The 21,956-nt window shown below is 45.1% G+C and overlaps 1 protein-coding gene across 2 annotated transcripts in view; it reads right to left on the bottom strand.

Annotated features, from left to right (window-relative positions):
• The window catches only part of luzp2 (leucine zipper protein 2), a 98,670-nt gene that overhangs the window by 35,420 nt on the left and 41,294 nt on the right, over nt 1-21,956 (bottom strand). For both annotated transcript variants that reach the window (XM_078085781.1, XM_078085782.1), the window contains exons 2-5: nt 10,776-10,893; nt 6,400-6,470; nt 4,257-4,338; nt 1,501-1,563 (exon numbers count right to left, since the gene is read on the bottom strand). In XM_078085781.1, coding sequence (XP_077941907.1) covers nt 1,501-1,563; nt 4,257-4,338; nt 6,400-6,470; nt 10,776-10,893 — 334 coding nt within the window. The remainder of the gene's footprint in view (nt 1-1,500; nt 1,564-4,256; nt 4,339-6,399; nt 6,471-10,775; nt 10,894-21,956) is intronic.

Raw genomic sequence — 21,956 nt, 5'->3', positions numbered from 1 at the left:
CCCCCCCCCCGAGACCGAGACGGTCCAACAGAGGGCGATCCGGAGTGGAGCTCTGGTCCCTTTTGCGTCTGCAACCTCCAACGCTTCGCTGAGTCTGAGGCGGATTCATGGATGTAGCAGGAAAACAAACAAACATCGGAGCAAAGACGGTTTCCGCGCCGGCGGTTTGTCAGCGTCTTGTTCTATTTCCGAATATGATGTTGTTTAAAAACTAAAGGAATCCCTAAACTGTTAATTAGAAAGTTAATTTAGTCACTTTGAGCGCTCTGCCTCGCCGCAAAACCAACACGTGCCACTTATTGTAAAGGTGAAAATGACTTGATTGACTGTGGAAAAGTCTCCACATTTACCTCTGATTACACAGTTAAGTTCACCCACTTTCAGATCGATCAACTCACTGCTAGACATCACTGTTGATGCAATGAAAGATGTTTCCATCTATTACCGATGTATTTCTGTCGGTCGGTCACGGGAAGAGTGAGTGGATGTGACGGATTCATATTTTACTTCCGCAGCTAAATGAGGTCCCAGAGAAAAAAAGCAGCAAGATCGGCAAGGGGACTTTTTTTTAACGAACTACTCAACGCGACATAAGGTGTGTGTGTGTGTGTGTGTCCTTGAGGTGTGATTAACACATCTTATGTTGAATCTGTTTTCTTTACGGCTCCACTTTGATCACAGTCAATTGATTTTGTTGAAGCATCATCTGCTTCTTCATTTGGGAAACGTCACGTTAGCAAAGTCTGGTCACGTTTGGCCTCAAACGACCCTGAACATCTGGAAGAGAGGCTTTCAGTATCAGTCATCATCATATATATATATATATATACACTAAATAATCTTAATAACTACGGATATGTGTATACAGCTATTTGAAAAACAGAAAAACAAGTGTTTTGCTGCGTCATGAAGGTTCCAGGTGACCAGTTGATCAAAGCTCATTGACTTGATGAACAAAAGTAAAAGGTCTTCCTCATCCGTAGAACTCAGTTAAATCATTTAAATGTGGATGATTTCCTTTCCTCTGTCAGAGTATTTCACCCTTTCAAAGCCACCAAAGGGAAAATCATACTGAAAGGATTTTTTTTTTTTTGGTGCTATATTTTATTCCTTTTGTTATATTCCTACAGCCTACGAGGCAGATGGAAGATATTGCGGCGTGACATATTCTCAGTAAACCTACAGTAACTCCCCCCCCCCCCCCCCCCACCGGCTGTCTAAGGCATCCGCACTAAATGTCACACTTTTGTTTCAGAGAAATAAAGCAGATAAAACAGATACATTCATGCCGCCTTCCTTTGAAAATCAACCATCGGCCGAGTCGCCGTCCAAAAGGATCCTGGCAAACACGCAGAGTCATTAAACCAAATGGAAGCAGGCAGAGCAGCAGGAGTGGGCTCTCGGTCAGTAAATTAAGCGTAAATGCTTAATTTATGGTCCCATATTACACTATGAAGCCATAAACTGAGAGCAGCCTGGTGGGAAACTTTGATGACTCACCTCTTGCTGTAAATCCTTGATGATTTTGGTTTTTTTCTCCATCTCCACTTTCAGAAATTTAATCTGAAGACACAAAACACACAAAGGAAACTTGATGACGTGGTTTGTTTGTGGCGTACGAGCGAAGGAAGGAGCATCCTACTGCCCCACACAGCCCTTTTTTTAATTAGTTATAGAGTGGAATGATGTGATTGAATCGCCCTCAGTCAATTAGTTTAGTATATTGAACGCTTGCGATTGCATCACTGCGAGCACCTGATTTATTATCTTTCGTTTAGCCGGTGTGACTCGGTGAGTTCAGACTGAGGCGCCGCACCGATGGCTCCGTCCATAAAGCACCACCTTATAAACTGACCGAGGCCGCCGTGACATTTTAATCCGCAGCGTTCAGCCGGCCACCCGGGGAGATTTAAAGAGCTTCTCGCCCTGATTGGAGAAACCATCTGTCGCGTCTTACGTTCCTCTCGCCTCGCCCCAAAGTCAGCGCAGCGTCCAGAAACCTTTCAACCCGAGCTTCTTTGGGCGCGGCGAAAAATGATACGCGGAGGCATTTCCTTCCTGCGGCGAGCGATGCAGCTCCTTTTCCTCGGCGTCTAAATCGCGTCGCAGCCATGTCTTTGTTTATCGCGTCTTGCCGGCGGAGGCCCGTGGCTCGTGTTCGGCAGCCGGGCAGGTTCAAACGGCGGCAGCAGATGGCAAACCGCCGCCATTGGCTTCCACCAACCCTCGCCAGGCGGGCGGGCGGGGGGGGGGGGACAGAGAGAGAGAGACAGGCCGAGGTTTGGTTTTTACACCCGTTTATTTCCACTCCGAAGAGTCATCAAGATGGAGCAGAAAAACAATAAGGGGAGGGAGAGACTGACGGGGCTGTTGGGCTCATGATGGAGATGAGCGAACTGTGAAGTGAGCCTCATCAGTTCGTGTTTAACGATAAAGGTTAAAGGTTAATGTCTGCGCCGCCGCGCAAGCTCCAATCATCAGTTAGCTTTGACTCGAGGTGGATTTTTATTTTTATTTTTACTTGACTTTATACATAAAGGAATCGACACAAGGGGAAAATCAATTCATGTTATTTGATTCCAATTTCACAACAATCCAGATTAGATACATAATATTATATAAAGATATTTTGTTCTAGAAACTTTTTCCCATATTCTGTTGTTGCGCTGCCCCTCGTGCTTCTGCGCTGCTCACTTCTCATCTTTCTTTGCAAAAGCTTTGGGGGGTTTTTGACGGTTGACGCCACGAAGCAAGCGGTGAAACATCAAAATAACATTTTTCAAAGCAGAATATAAACCAAGAAGTTGGAGAGGCCCCCTGCTTGCATAAAGGAAAATATTTACCACGGAATCTACCGAGCAGACATCAACAAACGCACAATCAGGGGCGAAGGATCGTCCTCATGAAGGATGCTGTCTGAAAATAAGCTGGAATCTCCTTGCTCATAAAGCGCCGTGTTCTGGTCTTTTGCTTCATGTGGACCTTTGGGGATTTTACACATCAGAGGCCGCGATGCATATTTAATAAAAAAAAAAAAACATTTTTGCGAGCCTGGTGCTTGAAAGCTCCGTTTTCCTGCTCAATTGTAAGTGGACACGAGGCCTTTAAAGGAGATGCATCGCAGTGGCCATTGAAACGCCGCAGAAGGGTTCTTTTTAATCTTCGATCTCAGCAGCCGGGGGGGGGGGCAGATAAATACTCCATAAACAGAAGATAAATGTCAACACACACTATGAAAGCCAGTGACTGATCACCGGCATCACGTTACTGTCCAACGATATTCCCCTCGTGGTGAGGATTGTTTGATCGTTACGACGGCGGCCTCATTAAACCGAGAGGAAAAGCTTCCCAACGTGATCCTCTCCTCTACTTTCAAATTGGATTTAATTTGCAGCAGACTGCGCGGATTGAACAGAAGTCATCAATTAATTATTCTTGTCATTAGAGCGAGCAAAGGTGTCTTTTCTGCTTTCGTTGAATGACTCTTTCCATTTTCTCTTTAATACCGTCAGTATCCTGTGAAAAAAAGCTCAGTTAGAGATGAAAGTAATTAACTTGAATCATTTTTTGCCTCGGTCGGGTCTCTATAATCACCGTATGAGCAGAGCATCATCTGCATATATGGTTAATTAAAACGAAAGCCTCGCTTTTGTTCCATTTTTGATAATGTAATTACTGCAGCTCAAATGATTAGTTGATGCATTCAGTTGGTAATCAACACAAAATGAATCAATAATGGGAAAATCATCGTGGTCACCAAGTTGTAACGGCAAAATAGATCTTCTTCCAGCGCCTGTGTTCCAGTTCATTTGTGTGTAAATGAGTCCAGCAGGAAGCAAACATGTGACATGTGCACGATCGCAGTGCACTTATGATCATTATAAGAACACATCACCGTGGACTTTGGGGAATGGGGATGCAAATGTTTATTCCCCCCGTGTTCACATGCACAGAATTTAATCTGCCAAGATAGTGTCTAAGATACCTGGGTGGCGTTTAATTAAAAGCAGGGTGGCACTCCGTTGGACTGCAGATGCTGCAGATGGAGAGATGCCTCGATAAGGACGTTATTACGTATTTGGCTCTTATTAATATCCGAGTTGGGGTGTGGACACAAAGCCTCTCCCTCACAAATTGCCCGGAGTTTCAATTAAGCGGCGTGGCGAGGAGATGAGAGAGCGGGCTGCTGGGTAATGAGGCCGTCTCGCTGTGTGACAGGTGGCTGGAGGCCGACGGTCGGGTCGGCGCTGTCTTACCGCGGCCTGCTGCTTCTCGGCGCGCTCGTTCGCCTCATCCAGCTGCTTCTGCAGGGCGGCCTGGAGGGACTTCATCTCCTCTCTGGTGAGGTGGGAGGGACAGCGGGTTAGCTCATCCTACGCACGCGCTCAAATATAGCACCGTCGACAGGCATTCCGCACGGAGAGTAATGTTATCGCATCGGACGTTGCAAAAAGAGAAGCTGCCTGAATTGATCCGAAAGTGATGTTTGAACGAGTGACATTTCTGGATTTATTTCAGGCTTTATTATTTCACTACAGGGATAAACGAGCACAATGAGCAGCTTATTGACAGTGCTGCTCGGAGGGGAAAGACAAGGCATTCCCAAACTGGCTAACAATGCATTGCTTTTCACAAAGAGATTCAAACATTTCTCTTAGATTTCTTCTAAGAAATTGCAAATTGCAAATATGAAAAAGGGACGGAAATTAGGTAACATTTTTTATAAGAACAGGACACATTTAAAGGCATTTTGTAGGATTTTCTCAGCTTTTGTGTCGCTGACTTCCTGCCTGCTGCATGACGCCGGTGCTGCAGTCTCAACATCAATGTTTAGCATTGGTGTGCGGCGGGTATTTCAGTAGCGTTTGATGCCCCCCACGCACAGATAGCAGCAGTGCCCATGAATTATAAATCAAGAGGCCAAGTGATATGGGTCAGTGGTTCCAAAAATGCTTCTTAAAACCACATCACAAGGCAGCGCGGAGAGATTAGAGGCAGCATTCTATTTAGCGTTTGCCGGCGAGGCCGTGAGTGTAAACGTACACGACGCGGTCGCACTCTGCGGAGGAAGGATCTCGCCGCTCAGCAGCTACACAATATTTGATTTGGCATTTCATTTATATTCTCATCTCCTGTATCGGAGCCTTGCAAATGTTTTGTACAAACAGGATCAGAAGTGATCACAACCGAGGGAGAAGGTCACAGGAAACGCTATGTTGACATAACGGAAGGGTAACATGGGGAACGTGGCTGCAAATATCTTGGCAGCAGGTTAAATCCCAGTCAAATGAATTATAACCACTTGAAAAGCTTCACATTTTGACCGTCTCCATCTGGTCTGCGGGTGAACATTTCCGTCGGATGCAAAATCATTTTCAGAAACCAATCCTACCGCCGTTAAAAGTTGTCAAAAATAAATGACTCGCAATGAATCACCTGTCTGCGCCCACCGTGATGGAGACGCCCAGTAATCGCACTTGGCAGCTTTGGAACTCCAAAGTTGGATTAATAACACTTTGAGAAAATTGCAGCTCGCGAATGCCACGTCGGCAACCCGGAGCCGAGCTTTATGGTTTTTTTCAGCTGGATGGCAGGAGAGGGCCGCCGCTGACTGGTGATTGGCTATTGATTGGCTATCAAGATGCGGCCCGCAGAAGGCGGGACTTCAATCAGGCTGACATTCCAGAGAGCATGAAGCCCACAAATAACTCCTAATCATTAAAAGTCTCATTACACGCCGCATTAATCAGACAATCCTAACTGGTGAAGCACTTTAGGTAAACACTTTTCCAGCCCTCTCGCAAAAAGATAAACCATAAATCACGGACGCTTTTCCACCCGGAGCAGACAGGCCTGTTCCTTTTTGGGATTTTCGACTGGGTTACGTCGTATCCTGCGTTTCGGGCCACGTAGGAGCAAACAGGGCAACGCCAGTAAGAGCAGGTGGGCCGATATCCAACAGGGACGCAGTGTTTTCTACCAGAAGAAGAACAGTCACGTCATGTTAGTACGACGACCTTTGGAAAATATTCTGCATTATCGTTTTTTCTTTGGGGTCCAATCCTCATAACGGCGGAAGAAGCTCTGCAGTTACACAAAGCTAAACGTTTAGCCGGTTCATTGATTTGCTTCTTAGCCAAATGTTTGGAAGTCATAGCTCTGAATACTTCACATACGCTGGAAAACTTTGGCTTTTTATTAAAGAACGAGATATTTTCAAAAGCAGCAATAGTTCAGACCCCCTCGAGGTGAAAGTTTCCCAACGTCATCGATGGAGACGACGGATCAGACATTGACTTTCTGATAAGAACGATTGCACAGGCTTTTTACTACGTTATTACTTTTAATTAGCACTTAATTAAGGGGGGATTTGTTGGCATCACTTGTCGTATTCTTTACCTCTGTTTGTGGCTGAGCTCCAGGATCCTCTGCACATCCTTCTTGGCCACTGAGTCATCGTTCCTTAGCGACTGAAAGGGAGCAGAAGAAAGTGAAGATGAGAATTATTTCAAAGCCCCGACAGCAGACGGAGGAAAACCAACAGACTGAACACTCTTCCCTTCAACCGTACGATTCAAAATGGCCCCGGGGTCTCCAAGGTTACAAGTTCCCTCCGGCAACAGTCGAACATCAGTGTTAACTTCACACGCTAGAAGTTTGGAATGTCGGCAGAATCAAAAAGATAATTCCAGTGAATATTTTTGTATGATGCAAAATGGAGTTGATGCTCCCCAAAAAGCTGATTAATGTCGTCTTAAAATCCTAACGAGGGTGCAGCTCGGGTTCCACTGGCATCCAACCACCTGCCTGCTGGGTAATTATGGATCCGTTAGGCCTCTGATTGCTTTGCAAGATATTTTTAATTTGTCACGAGCAGAAACAGAAATGTTCAGACTTCTTAGTCAATACGGACTCAAAGGGAGAGAAAGCGTCCCTTTAAAAAGGTTCTTGAAGGGGAAATCTGTGACAATTAACGTTGCGTTCATGAAAATACACTCGAAGCCCTTCAATTCTCTTAATGTTAATTTATGTTGAAGAGAAAGGCCACTAAAAGCTCTCTTCACGTACTCCAACTGCGAAATGAAAAAAAGGAATTCAGCATAATTACACCAATTCAGTTCCCTGTCTCTTGTCATTTCCCCTTGAAATAAATAATTGTTTTATATGTCATGCCACGAGTCAGACGACCCACTTCTGCTCCTTCCTACGTAACTCTCCAAAATAGAAGACAGGATAATAAAAGTTCCATCTGAAAAGAGGCTGAACATTTGGACGGACTCCCATTTCATCTTTAGGAGACCAGAAATCATCAAATGGACATTCTGGCCATGTTTGTATAAAATTGGGGGGTATACAGTAAAGGTACGGATACATTTGTGATTGGATTTTCGTTGGGCCATAAAACATCCCAGTTGCCCGCTTTGTAAAAATGCAAAATAAAAGCCTCTGTAGTTAAACAGCATTAAAGTGAATACGTGAGGATTTCCTACATTAGCATTATGTTCACTGGATCTGTCCTGTTGTTATGATTCCGTTTCTTATTGTTAGACGTAACCAGTGCAGAAGTAGTGGGTCTACAACACTTTTTTTTTCAAAGTAAAATCCACATAGTCGCCTAAGACCCCAGTGAGGTAGGCTGAATAATGAGTGATGCCACTCTCCACCTGGTGGGGGACTCGTTGAAACCGTAAACACTTGCTCCATCCAATATTTCCAGAAATACTAACAGCTTCTCCCTTAATCCTCTTTTTAAAAGCTGATGATTTATTTGTATGTAGATGATGTTTTTCCCCCTGAAGATTAGATTTGTTCCACAGCACACTTTTCCAAATCTAACCCGGGGAGCCGGATAGATGCCAACCTTGCTGGCCTGGAGAGAGCAGACATCAAAGCCCGGCCCTGGGACGCTGATAGTCCTCCCCAGCGGTTTACCCAGACACATGGGACACATCTTGCACACAAGCAGTAAAAAAGAATATGTGCATAAGCTTTTCCTTTTTTTCTTTCTTCGATTTTCTTTACATTTCTATTGGCCCCCAAAAATGGCCAGAAGCCCGACGACCTCCGACACCTTGCAAAGGAGAAACCATCACTCAGACGGAAGGTTTTGGGGCGAAAAGCCCCGGGGTCTAAATGGAAGAGGCGGGGCTGTTTGTCGATACTGGAGTTTAGAAACGCACACTTTGCTGCGTTCGCGCCCAGCGTCGGCTCTGCTGTGCCGTTCCGAAGCGCCTGTAAGGGAGGAGTTTAGCGTGGGCCGCTCTTCTGTAGCCCGTGGACGACTCGGCATCGACGTTCTCCCGAGGTTGGGGTTTAATTTCCCTTCGGTGTGACTCTTCGTTCCATTTTACTGTCATTTACGTTCAGTTTCTCTGGCAATGTGAGCGGCTCCGCTTCAACAAGGACAACAAACGCTGGCGGGCTTTCAACCGCGGTGTTGTTCTGTCACTTCAACCGAATAAGAGTGAGATCTTCACCAGAGGCACCCCGTGGCCGAGTTGCTGTGTTAACAACCGTACTTTGGTAGACAGCAGCACACTTATAGTGCACTGAGGAAGCAACTGTGTGTGTTTTTTCTAAGGTCATGTAGTGAGATACGGGTTTTAAAAAGATGCCGCTTTGTCTTTTTTGTCAGGCTCATATTCATGATGAAAGGAAGGCAGATGCAGTAATACCGAAGGACTGAGGACACACTGTGCATACAGAAGTATTGTTCATCCGAGCCTTTGAAAGATGCATCGTTATCTAAACTCATTTTGAGGATGATGAAGATTCACACAGTTAAATGTCCAAGAGGGAGTTACATTTTGCAAGATCATTGTTGCGAACACTAATGCAACTGAAACATCATGAATGATTCAAATGTCTGTATGTATAATTGAGTTTCCTTTAATCGCCAAGAGCCATGATGAAGTTGACCTAAACTGGCTGGCAGCGATGAGCACTATTTATTTTACATCAAGGTAAATGATTTGTGAAATGTTCATAGAATTATATATTATATAAATAATTAAAAACAGAACATTTCTCAATAAACGGCCCAAATACCTCCCGTTGCAAAAAAATAATTGTATTCTTATATTCTGCAAAATCAGCCTTGCTTTAGGAGTCGGGGTAAACTTAATTAGGGCAACCTGAAGTTACAAAAGACCAGCAGTCATATGCATGCAAAGTGGGGCAATTGGGGGGGACTATTCAGATAGATATAAATGTTTTTTATTTCTAAAAATCTTGTTGGAGCCCTTTTTCATGCTGTGGATTAATAACGAGGAAGTCTAGTTAAAGAGGTTCCGTAGCTCCGGCCATGTGCTGCTGACACTGTTTTCAGGAAAGACCCGTTTTGTTTGGCTCACCTGAGCATTATGCCAACAGCTCTATTATGAACAACTCTAAAGCCGTATGACTTACACAATGTTACAGGTTCACAGAGGGGAGGGATTCTGTAAGAGTGAACAATGAAACCTTCGCTACGCCACTAACAACATGCTAGTATTTCTCAAAATACTTTACGACAGATCGAAGAGGTCCAAGATATCTGAAGGGAGACAAACTGATTCAGTTTGGGAAAGTTGAATACTAACAAAGATAAATGCTAACAAACATGAATGCTAAAGCTCCTGGATATCGAGACAGACGACTGTTCCTGAATACGTTCAGTAGCTACTAGCTAGCACAACGATATGGCCTCAGCTGTCCACCCTGGGCAGGGCTGTTCTGTGCTTCTCTGCGATTGGCTGGTCTGTGCACCAGGGACAGCACCAGGGACAGCACCACGGACAGCACCAGGGACAGCACCACGGACAGCACCAGGGACAGCACCACACACAGCACCAGGGACAGCACCAGACAGCCCCACGGACAGCACCACGGACAGCACCAGGGACAGCACCACGGACAGCACCACGGACAGCACCAGGAACAGCACCACGGACAGCACCACGGACAGCACCAGGGACAGCACCAATGACAGCACCAGGGACAGCACCAATGACAGCACCAGGGACAGCACCACAGACCGCACCAGGAACAGCACCAGGGACAGCACCAATGACAGCAACACGGACAGCAACAGGGACAGCACCACGGACAGCACCACAGACCGCACCACGGACAGCACCACGGACAGCACCACAGACAGCACCAGGGACACCACCACGAACAGCACCAGGGACACCACCACGGACAGCTGGTATTTAAGAACCACGGTCCGGCCCACAGAAGAGAACTCACACAAACCTGACAGACGAGTCCTTAATCATCAAATTGATCAAAGACATGCACATCCGCCCCAACATATTAACACATTATTTTGACCAATATAGAGACGGAACATTGAAAATGATTCCCAGGTTGCGATGAACTGTAGACTTGCTTTAAGTATTGACGGTCACAGTTAAGTGCATGAGAATTGGATGGAGCAACGTTTGCATCTCTGTGAATTGATCTCCTGTCAATCTTCTCCTAAACTAAACTGTCGTTAGCGCTTTAGAGAAATTCCCTGGCCAGTGGATCTGCTTTTCCGTCTCATAACGCTTACTCAGCACCTGCGTTTCCCAGTGAGGCATCATAACAATTGGCCGGCTCACCAAATTGAATAAGAACATTTGCACATTAACATTTAATAGCGGCGAGTTGCTGTACAACAGAGTGACGGAAAATGACAAGAGCCGTGGGTTTCCAGGTCACCGTGCGGTTGAGGATTACGTCGGGCTCAAACCCCAACTAAGCCTTCCAATATTGCTGTATCTTCCACAAAGAAACAATACATTTCCAACCTTGAGGTTGCCTTTAATGCTGTCCAGCTCCTTTGATGTTTTGGAGAGCTGGTGCAGGATGCTGCTCCGTTCACTGAAGACCTCCTTTAGCCTCTTTTCCAGCCCATCGTAGCTTTGTCTGTTGAGAGAAGGAGAGAGGGAGATTTCACTTTTAAATGTCTGCCTGCTGGTCGGGAGAATTACTTCTTTAAAAAGGCACCTGTGGGGATGGGAGGTGTTTTAAACTGGGGTTAAAAGCACTATTGTTAAAGGGAAGATGATCAAAAAAAAAAAAAGCTTTCACTTCAATCAACCAAATTTAGTCAAGGTTCGCTTTAGAGAAATAGGTCTTTAGACCAGACGTATGCTTCCGTATCTCCAATTTAAATATTCAAGGTCGAAATTATACCGGGAACATTTTTCTCTTGCTTTTCTCTTTGCAAACCTGGACTCCATTGAAAGGGACCAGTGGGGGTGTTCTCATCATTTATTACTGAGCTTCCAGAGGCAAAAATATCACTTGACAGAATTTCTTCATGAACTGTGATGACAGTAAATGTTTTATTTTTTCATTGCAGGTGACAAAGTGTTTCCCCCATTCGAGTCTCTGGGCACAAATAGGTAGAAAGAGGACATTAAAGGCCCGGTGGACAGACTCAGACCAAACGAAAGCTTGGGAGCTAAAGGGTGACCTACGTGGCTACATGGTAGACAACTTAATTGACTTTTAATCCCTTTGATCGTCTTGATCTAAAATGAGAGTTGCGAGTCACCACGGGCTGCGTTTGACTCCCTGACCCCAATCTAAAAACTGAAGAATGAATCTTTATGTAGTCTAACGTCCTTGTTTACTGACTCGAGGACGCCCTTCTGGGAAGCTTTTTAAATAAAGTGTCTCTCAATGTGATACCCTGCTTAGAAAATTGACGCAAGGCCAAACATTTCCCTTTATGCCCATACGTTTCATTCATTTGAATAACGCTTGACTTTTCTAATAGCTCATAATCGATAATTAATTCCACCTACGACCTTCCCCTGCGTGGAAAGTAGGGAGCAGATCCGAGAAAAAAAGAAAAGAAAAGAATAACATGTTACATTGATAATCGAAGGATTCTTTTGGTATTTTAATGCCAGGAAAGGTGTGAAATTGCGCTGCCTTGCTACTGTGTGCGTTGCCTTGCCACTAGGCAACACAAGTGATTCAACAACAACAACAACATTGTACACGGGGACTGTCAGAATAAACAACCACCGAGAGTAATGCAGAGAATAAACCAATTTCACTCTTCAACAGGCACTATTATATGAGAGCTAATTTCAGACGGATGTATTGAGGTTAATGGGCTACACAAAACCACTTGCAAAATACTTGTATGTGATGCAGTAAATCCAAAGTTTCATTTGAACGAATAATGAATGTGTCCACTGAGAAGTTTTTCAGACTTCATCTGATACAGCTGAATAATTCTTTGCTAAATACTGGCGGTTAGTCACTAAATATCCCCCCCCTAAACGAACCCGGTAAACGCTCCTGGACGGAGCCAATAGAGCCGCCAACATTGTTCGGAATTCGCGGCTTCCGAGAAGCCGGCGCAAACCTCTGTCCCGGATCCCAGCAGCAGATCAGACACAATAACAGATAAATCGCTAATGGAAAAGCAACACCTGGGAAATAAATAAATAAATAAGGCGGCATAGCGATTCCCACACATGACTCGCCGCCATATGGCACCGACGGGGGATTTATTGCAGGATCGGTGGAAGATGGTGTGAGAGATTCCCTCCTGTCTGCACTGTTGTTCAATACCCAGCGGGAAAAAGGCCCTGTGGTACCCGTGAAACAAACGAGACCCATAACTTGAGGCTAACCGACACAGAAACGTGGGCATCACGGGGTTCAGAGAAAACGTCTGGATTATTTCCCCCACCGGATCACTTATGAACCGCTGATTATAACAAACAGCTGCATCACGGCCTCCTGAGAGCCCCGCTGTTCCAGCAGCCTCCTCCCACACAAAGACGCCCCTTTTTTTCGTCTGAGCAGTGTGATGAAGCAGAATACCCGACGAACAGGCGTGTGATCAGAAATGGCAGCGCCATGAAGCAGCGGCGGAGAGATGATGGAATCTTTCGTTTTAGACATGTGCAGTTTTTTTTTATCAGTCCCTGGCTGTCTTCAAGAAACTCGTCAAATTCCCGAGACTGGTGGGGGGGGGGGGCATCGGTGATTGGATCGGATTATTGAGGTCAAACATGCCTTTACCCTTGAAAGGCGGTGACGCTGACCCATAGTCCTCTGTCACAAAGGGAAGATGTTCCAGCACTGATCACATGCTGCACCTCAGAGCAGAGAGGACACACGGAGTAAAACCTTCCCCGACATGCCAGACTACAAAAACTGGTATGGATTTTTAAGCACAAACAATGCATCATAAGTATGGAGGACGCGTCACAGTGGGTGACAGGAACATCGGTCTTCTGGTTGAAAGCCCTGCGTTTGTTTGACCCCCTCGAAGCCGTTGCGGGATTCTTGCTGTCTTATTAATGGATCATCATCCCACTTTTTCTCCGTCCGTCCATATTAGACTTCCGGGGACCGCAGAGCCCTAATTGGATGTACCGTATTGTGTTCCCGAGCCTCCTCTCCATCCTTCTATTGGGCTTTGTTATATTTGATATACACTGGAGGAATCTGTCCATTTTATTTGCTCTGTTGATACTAAAAATTATTGTGGCTGTTCAGGGTTCAAGCCCTTTATCCAGAAGGAAGCAGCTCAATTGCAAAATCAGCCGCTGGCGACACGAAGCAGAGAAAGTGCCTCCGTTCTAAATAGGAAGTCCGACCACGATTTTGTATTTTAATGAAAATATTTGCAGCCCGTTACACACTGAAAGCCCCAACTTTAGATTTGTGTTTCAACAGTAAACTATCCAACAAGCTCGGTGGCATTTGGACCAACATGTAATAATTCATGTGTTTCAACCATATAAAACATAAAACGTATTCTGCAAGATTTAACTATCGACAACTGTCGTAAAAAGTCAATAATGGTCCAATAATGATCCACAGATTTTTGGCTTGGTGGAAATCTATTCTGTCTTCGTAAACAGCGTGAGGGGTGTGGTCTTCTCTGACCAATGATGACATCACCACCATGTGGACAGTTTGAGTCACATTTCTGAGTAAACACTCGCAGATAATTCTCAGTTATTGGGCCGAGTCTCGTGGTTTAAGTTCCTGTTTCACGTTTTCCAGCTCACCGGATTTTGAGGGAACCAATAATAACAAACCGAAACAAACTGAAAGGGGTTCAGGCCCCTCAGAGCTTAAACCACAACGAAACTGAGTTGATATCGTTAAAAACCGGGCTCGGCGTTTGCAAAGAGCTAAAAGTTAATACAAGGACAATGCGGATAGTATCCATCTTCTACTTAGCAATTAGCTCCAGTAGAATAATCACGGAGGAACACAGCGTGTTAGCAGGATGAGTAATCTCATGTCTCCCCCTCCCTTACATTTACTCTTATTGCTATTTTTGGAAAATATGCAGGAGACAGCCGGCGGTTCAGACAAGGACAAATTAAAGGATTCCCCTGGGCTCGGTGTCTCTGGGGGCTCCTCCAATACCAGACCTTTTATTCTAATACCCACCCAGAGCGGAGATCTGAGCGCCATCAATCATTCATTCCACACGTCACCTAATCCAGTTAACGGGACACACAGCCAAGAACGCGTCCCTTTGGCCCCCCGCCGTTCTTGTAAATTAAACATCCACGGCGAGACCCCGTTTATCAGTCTTATTAATACTAATGCTGATTTATTATATCATCCATGACAACAACACAGACGTTACCAAAACCCAGAAGCAAAGAGGCCACCGAGCTGTTTTTTGGTTTAACCTGTGATGATTAGACGGGCGGCCCGTGTGTCTACGGACCTGTCTGCCTGCACGTATTCAAGCTGCTGGCTTCGCAGCTGAGCACAGCAGACATCTTACTCGTCTTCATCGTGACATTTATCGGCCCGCGGGCCGGACGGGATGAGCTGTCGTCGTGTCGTCCCACTTGCAAAAGCTGCGGATGGTCGTGCTGAACGATTTGGACCGGAAGCAGAATCCTTTGTTGGGATGCTTTTTTTTTTTTTTTTCATTCAGCAAGTGTCCCACTGAGGATGATGTCACAGCCAATTTCACGTGCTGTCGCTACGGCGATCAGTGAATACTCCCACCCACGCTGCAGCGGCGCTACAGCAAGAAAAGACGTGGAACCAAATGGAGCAGAGACGAACCGGCGCGGCGGAGACTCTCACACAATATGTTCCTGTTACATAAACATCTGAAGACGGGAGGTGCACGGATTGAGCGCCGCCTCCAGCTCTTGGACCAGAAGAGATAACGATAAAAGTTAAATATGTATTATTTTACAAAGCATCAATCACAGGAACCTACCGCTCAAGCATGGAAGGCGATTCATCTGCCGTCATGCAGATTACGGGCAGACAGCGGTTTATATGCTACTTCCAATTCCAGGCGGGATTAATTGTGCCATTAAGAGGGGACAAATAAATAGTTTTAATAAGACCGCCTAAGGCCTGCTGGAGAATTCATATATTCCTCTAGCAGAGCGTGACAACGAGGCAACATCTGCAACTAAAGTCAGTCATGTTCACCAACTGTTGAAACAACTGAAGACGGCAGGGAATGTTAATTGCATCCATGTCAGCGGACGTCTGGCGGCGCGTCGTTTTAATTGTTTTATTGTGGGGACACGGGTAAAACATTTGGGGGTGACAAAAAAGGCACAATATATCCGGAGTATCTATTAAAAATGTTCACTTAATAAAATCTATCACCAATCCTATAATCCAAATATAATGAATAATGTATAATACTGCCGTTAATGTGAGTTACGTCTTCATGTTTAATTGGTAATGCTACAAATTGTAGGTACGCTGAAGGGAAAAACGATTCTTTGTCTTATTAATAGTTATGTGGCGCCGCCTTTGTTCTTTGTTCCTCACCAGCAGAATACGGCACGATGCCCTCTCGGCTGTTACTGCAGTGCTGTCGTGGCATAAAAACACTTTCAGCATGTCAGTGACACTCCGAGTGATGAGGAATAGTTTTGTTAATAAATGTGCAAACTGTTGTTTTTTAAACATTTTACCGAACAACATATTATTTTTACTTTTTTAACAATTTAACAGAATAACTGATGCATCTTGATAATGTTGATATGCAAAATAATAAGTAAGGGTTCCTAATTTCTTTTAATTAAAATGCCAATCTGATTATAAACAGTAACAAGACCCATCCATCAATGAGAAAATGGATGCATCAGCAAAATAGTGAACTGGACATCAATCTCCAAGTAAGTGCTTTATCATTTAGATGATGAAATTAAAGTAGTGTAAAGCAATTTCACACATGACCAATAAATGCAGATATTCTGCCTTTTCCAATTTTTCTTTAATAATGCATTCGGAAATTAAGCAGACGGAAAAATAATTGATTTCTACCTTCTGGTGTGTTTGTGTGAGAATCGCTGATCTATTGTCAGTCATTATGATCATTACAGAAAAGGAAAGATCAAGAAAATCACTTATGAAATGTTCCACCAAGGAAGGCTTCAGCTATTGAAATTGAAATACTTAACATATTAGGATGAATAATTCAATGATTACTCACAGGCAGCTTCATGCTGAAGTGGATGCCAATTATTTATTCCCTCGACATTTAACTCTCTATTATTCTCTGCGTTCACTTTGAAACATTTCTATTTCTAGACGGGGAGGTAAAAACTGGCAAATCAGAGGATGAAGCAATATGAAAAATACCTTCCTTTCAATACTTATTTTTAACTGGAACACCAAATCCCCTCAGTGAATATAATTAAATAATTAAAAAGGAGATGCGATGGATCAAGAGAGAAATGGAGAAACTGTTTCGTGGAGAATAAAGTAACTTTTCCCTTTGTTGTCGCGCGCAAATCCAAGATCATATTTTCAGTGACGAAAAAAAAACTGCACGACTAGAAAAGCTGCGTTTTGAGTTAAAAAAAAAGAACCCGGCCGAAGCAGAATCCATTCTTCATATTCTCACACAGGGTATTTTACATAATACTTACATTTGGCCTCAATGGGACGCAGACATTCAGCTTCTACTGTACGTCTTTCTTCGATGCGTCGAAGTGACTCACTCCGCCTTCGGATGGACGGAATCTCTCATCTAAAGACCCACCGTACATCACACAAAATTACGCCTTTAAGAAGCATCGCAAGAACCTCGTGCGCCTGCCAGCTTCAAATTTAAATCCGGGATTCTACTCTTATCTAATTCCATTCCGCCCCGGCTGTGCTTCTTAAAGCCGCGCAGCGCCGTTTGCAGCTCCGGCCTCTGCGCTGCTACGATCGAGGCGGACGCTGGCAGACAGCAGCGCTCGCTGCTATCGTGAAGTGGAGAGCGATTCTCCTTACGTGGGAGACGCTCACCTCTACAATCAACATCTGTTTCACACCAGAGGCTCCGTCCTCTGGACACGAGCGCTACAAGCAAAGTGCTCCGCGGTTACTCCTTCGTTTCCTCGGGCAAGACCAACAAAGAGATACTTCATGAGACAAACAAATGTCTGAATGAAACCAGTTATTTTCGGGTTATGGCTACAACATCTGTTTTTTCTGTTGGTACCCCTCGTGTCTTGTTGTCTTGGATGCATTGATGTAGTTATTGTGCGAATGGTCACTGGCTCTCTTGACAACATATGGAAGAAATGAAAAGTTGTTGTTTGTCTAGAGGAGAAAACTTGAGCAACATCATTACAATTGAGTAATTATAAGGATTGAAATCTTTGTTTACTACAGCTAACCTTTCAACAAATTCACTACTTTTTTCTGATTATTTATTTTTGTTTGCGTCCCAGAGTCAAATCACATCTTCCCACTGCTAACAATGAACAATGGCCTCAAACGAATGGCAGGAAGTGGTATTAATCAATCCGCACACTGGGTAACAGCTGAAGTCCTCCTACATGTTCTCTTACTTCAAGCACATTTGAGTTAAGACATTAAAGACAGAGAGTTGCTGAGCGAGGCCCCTGTATGGAAACTTAAACGTCGATATAATGCGTTGCTGTAAGTCCAGGAATGAGACGATTGGAGCACTTAAGAGGACATTCTCACAAAAGGACAGAGACGCTCCGGCTGGTGTTAAACGCGCTTGCAGGGTTTCTCCCAGGTGATTGGTCAGTAGAGGCGGTAAGTGCTTAATGGAGGATTTCAGCCACAAAGCACTTGTTGTGATCACACACGTCCAGATGGTCAACGTGAACCTTAAGCCAAATTCAACACAACGTGCACACTAATAAAAAGGTGTGCACGGCTGTTAATTACCAAAGTGACTGCAGCCGCGCGTTTGATCTCACGCACACGGCTGTGAACCGCACAGCTGTTTGTTTCAGCTCGTCGTTACCGTGGTTACAAACTCATCACGTACTGCCGCTCGGTCGCGTGAAGCCCGGAGCTTCAAACTGTGGCTTTCCACTAAACACGTGGTTCACATTTTCAATTCAAACACAAGCACCAAGCTGGTTTTAGGTAAAACACCATGAAAATAACCGCCGTAAGTAAATAAAATGTAAATAACGCATCATCTGTATACAGGTGACCAGTGGTCTAATATCTGGGACACTTTCATAACTGGTCCTATACTTATCTTATCCCGTCGCATTTTCTATTGATGACCCTTTTTGCATTACAATAAACTGCCTATAGACCCTGATACTGTCGAAAGGTGGACGATTTTCTGTTCATAACAATATTGGACAGAGATCCGTCCTCTACTTGCAGCTTTTGGTCTCTGTCCTGTTTGCCTGAGCGAGGCCCGGGGAGTTGGGCAGTTGCATCTAATTCACACATCAAGGGCAATCAGTGGAGCCTCTCCCCAACTTCCAAGCGCCACTCAGGAAAAACACACGAGGACGAGGTGAACCCGGCAGAGGGGACGGAGGAAGTGGGGGGGGGGGGGACCCTGAATTGGATGACGGATGTGACTTGATTACTGGTTAACTAGCCTGCTGGTGCACCACTCCGCCGCGGATGAGAAACCCGCCGGCGGCCGGATTATCAATTTGGAGTGAGCGAGACTCCATTTGAATCTATTGTTCCGTTCCAGGCGGGCTGACAGTTACAGGGCCTTTGTCTTTTCCACTGATCTCAGGAGGCGGCTTTCCGGCGCTTACTTGCGTCGGTGATTTGCGACCTCGCCAAGTCTTTAATAAAATCTCCTATCAAGCTTTTTATCCGATTTATTGGTGTTGTGTTGGTTCATATTGGAGCACCTGCCAGGTCGGCGTGATGAAGCCCAAAGGAAAGTCAAACAAGCGGAGGTCACCCCCCCCCCACACACACCGAACAAAAGAAGACAGCTGCAAAGAATATGAGCACTGACAAGAGCCTGAAAGTCATTATTCTGCCGACCAGATGTATATGTGTTATACAGCTGTTTAACTAGGATATCTAAGGGATCACAGAGGACTTATCTTAAGGGTTATAACTATACATGTGAACCTAATTAAATACAGGGCGACACTCAACAACACTCGGACAAATGCGTCCTACGTAACTCATTTGATCAGGGATGTGACTTTGGAATTTATTACCTTCTAGTGACATTTTAAACCAACCAAACTAACCAATGGAGCACAGCCCCCGTGTGTTCTCCTCCGCTCGCCCTGATCCCCCCCCGTTGTTGTATGCCAGGTGTGATGTTCTCCTGCCGGGCCTCCAGACGCCTCCCAAGGCCACTCCACCTCCTGTTGTTTTCCACTCCTCCTCTCCTCCAAACGTAGTTAAATGGGCCTTTGTTGTGCGGAGGAAAAGCTGCGGTGTCTCTGGTGGATTTTTGTTTGGGCGCGTTGCTTCCGATGTTGCGGCTGATTTTTCACAAATGGTCCTCGGGCAAAGAAACAAACCTCCACACACAAGCTGCGCAGCGCTTTGTCCGACCTCAACAGTAGATTCTAACAATGCTTTAGCGGGTAGTTGAGCCCTCTGAGTTTACAGGCGCACTCGGATATTGCTTTTTTTCATTTTCCATAACAATGTATTTTTTATTATTGTTCCTAACCTTGAGGAGAGCAAATTATTCTACTTTGTAAGTATCGACAGCAAGTAGAAGATCCTGCAAGGTTTACCACATGAGTAATAAGCAGGTACAATAACATGATCATTTATAAATGTATATATATTATAATATATAAATAAGTAGCCCAAAATGACTCTGAGCCTCCAAGCTGAACCATCTCTTTCAGACAGTAATTAGGCCGTAAACTGTGTCACAGGATCAGGGAGATCTCAGGTGATGACAGGGTTTTCTGAGCCTTTGAAGTGTCTCTTCAATGCACAGTTGTGTGTCTGCGGTGGAGGGGGGGGGACACACACACGCTCACACATCTTAACACAAGCAGGGCTGCATATGTGTCGCTGTAAATAGGAGAAACTTGCGCGTCTCTAATGCCTTAATTGGAGTGAAACAACCTGTTTATTAACAGCTCGTGTCCTCAACCTGTGATGTCGAGTCATATCACGGATGTTCTAATTAATACTGTGTCATTGCCGCCGCTGCGGTTTTACTTGTAGTCGGAATGTTTCCTCATTACATGAATAACTTACGTCATGTGCACTGCTTTCATCAGACTTTGGTTCAGGAGAGCAGCGTTAAGTGTGCTGTATTTTTGCTAACCTGAGGTGTTTGGTACGACCACCAAAACGAGTAGTGACTCAGGCCTTTCTGCTGCTCCGGGCAGACAACCGAACCAAGCAGGTGACCAATACCTCGGCCAATGCTGCCGTCTGGCTGCTGTGCGTCTCGCCAAGAAGAGCATGGCATTGAGGATGACGCTGGTTTGAAGCCCGTCGTCTGAAGTGATGTTTTTTATGTGTGTGTGTGTGTGTGTGTCATCGTTGCTTGACGGACACACATTGAGCACTTGTCTCTTGCACCGAACCGACCAGGTGACCAATATCTCGGCCAACCCGAACCAACCAGGTGACCAATACCTTGGCCAACCCGAACCAACCAGGTGACCAATACCTCAGCCAACCGAACCAACCAGGTGACCAATACCTCAGCCAACCGAACCAACCAGGTGACCAATACCTCGGCCAAACGAACCAACCAGGTGACCAATACCTTGGCCAACCCGAACTAACGAGGTGACCAATACCTCGGCCGAGCCAACCAGGTGACCAATACCTTGGCCAACCCGAACCAACGAGGTGACCAATACCTCGGCCGAGCCAACCAGGTGACCAATACCTCGGCCAACCCGAATCAACCAGGTGACCAATACCTCGTCCAACCGAACCAACCAGGTGACCAATACCTCGGCCAAACGAACCAACCAGGTGACCAATACCTCGACCAATGCTGCCGTCTGGCTGTTGTGCGTCTCGCTAAGAAGAGCATGGCATTGATGATGACGCTGGTTTGAAGCCCGTCGTTTGAAGTGATGGTTTTTATGTGTGTGTGTGTCATCGTTGCTTGACGGACACACATTGAGCACTTGTCTCTTGCACGGGGCTCCGGGGAGTTTTAGAAAACACAAATGTCACTAAATCTGCCTTTCGCTCGACGCCCGACTCTTCAGAACTCCACGTAAACTGACATAATTGGACATTTACATGGACGAGGCAAAGATCCTTGAATTTGTGATTATACTTATTAGCATATTGAGTGTAAAAATCAACTCTAATCCGCGGGTCATTTAGATGGCTTCTCCTGAACTATGACACACGGAAATTATCTCTCGTGTCTTCATAAACCACCAATCAGAAGAAAAAGACCAAAAGGTTAATAGAGGTCTTCACCCTCGAAAAATAAATAAAAGTGGCCACCAGCGGCCTCGCTGAAGAGCGAAGGGAAAACCTTTTGAAAATGGGATTTTAGTTCCTGCTTAGATAATTAAGCAGCCATCTGAAGTGTTCCTGCATGAGATGTTGCCACCAGCAGCGCGAGCTGGATGCTGATGCCTGAATCCTGGAACCCAAACCACTATTTACACTAAGAAGGGAAAATAAGGGCTCTCTGACTCGATTATGTGATAAGCAGACGGAGAAGCAGAACATGGCACCACCTGTTTGAGTAGCTCCTGACAGTATGGTTTCACAAAATAAGCTTGAAACATAGAGGCATGTCTTTTTTTAAA

Source organism: Gasterosteus aculeatus, chromosome 12, assembly GCF_964276395.1.
Source record: "Gasterosteus aculeatus chromosome 12, fGasAcu3.hap1.1, whole genome shotgun sequence".
In the NCBI taxonomy this organism is placed as follows: Eukaryota; Metazoa; Chordata; class Actinopteri; order Perciformes; family Gasterosteidae; genus Gasterosteus; species Gasterosteus aculeatus.
This window is presented reverse-complemented; position numbering and strand designations above follow the sequence as displayed.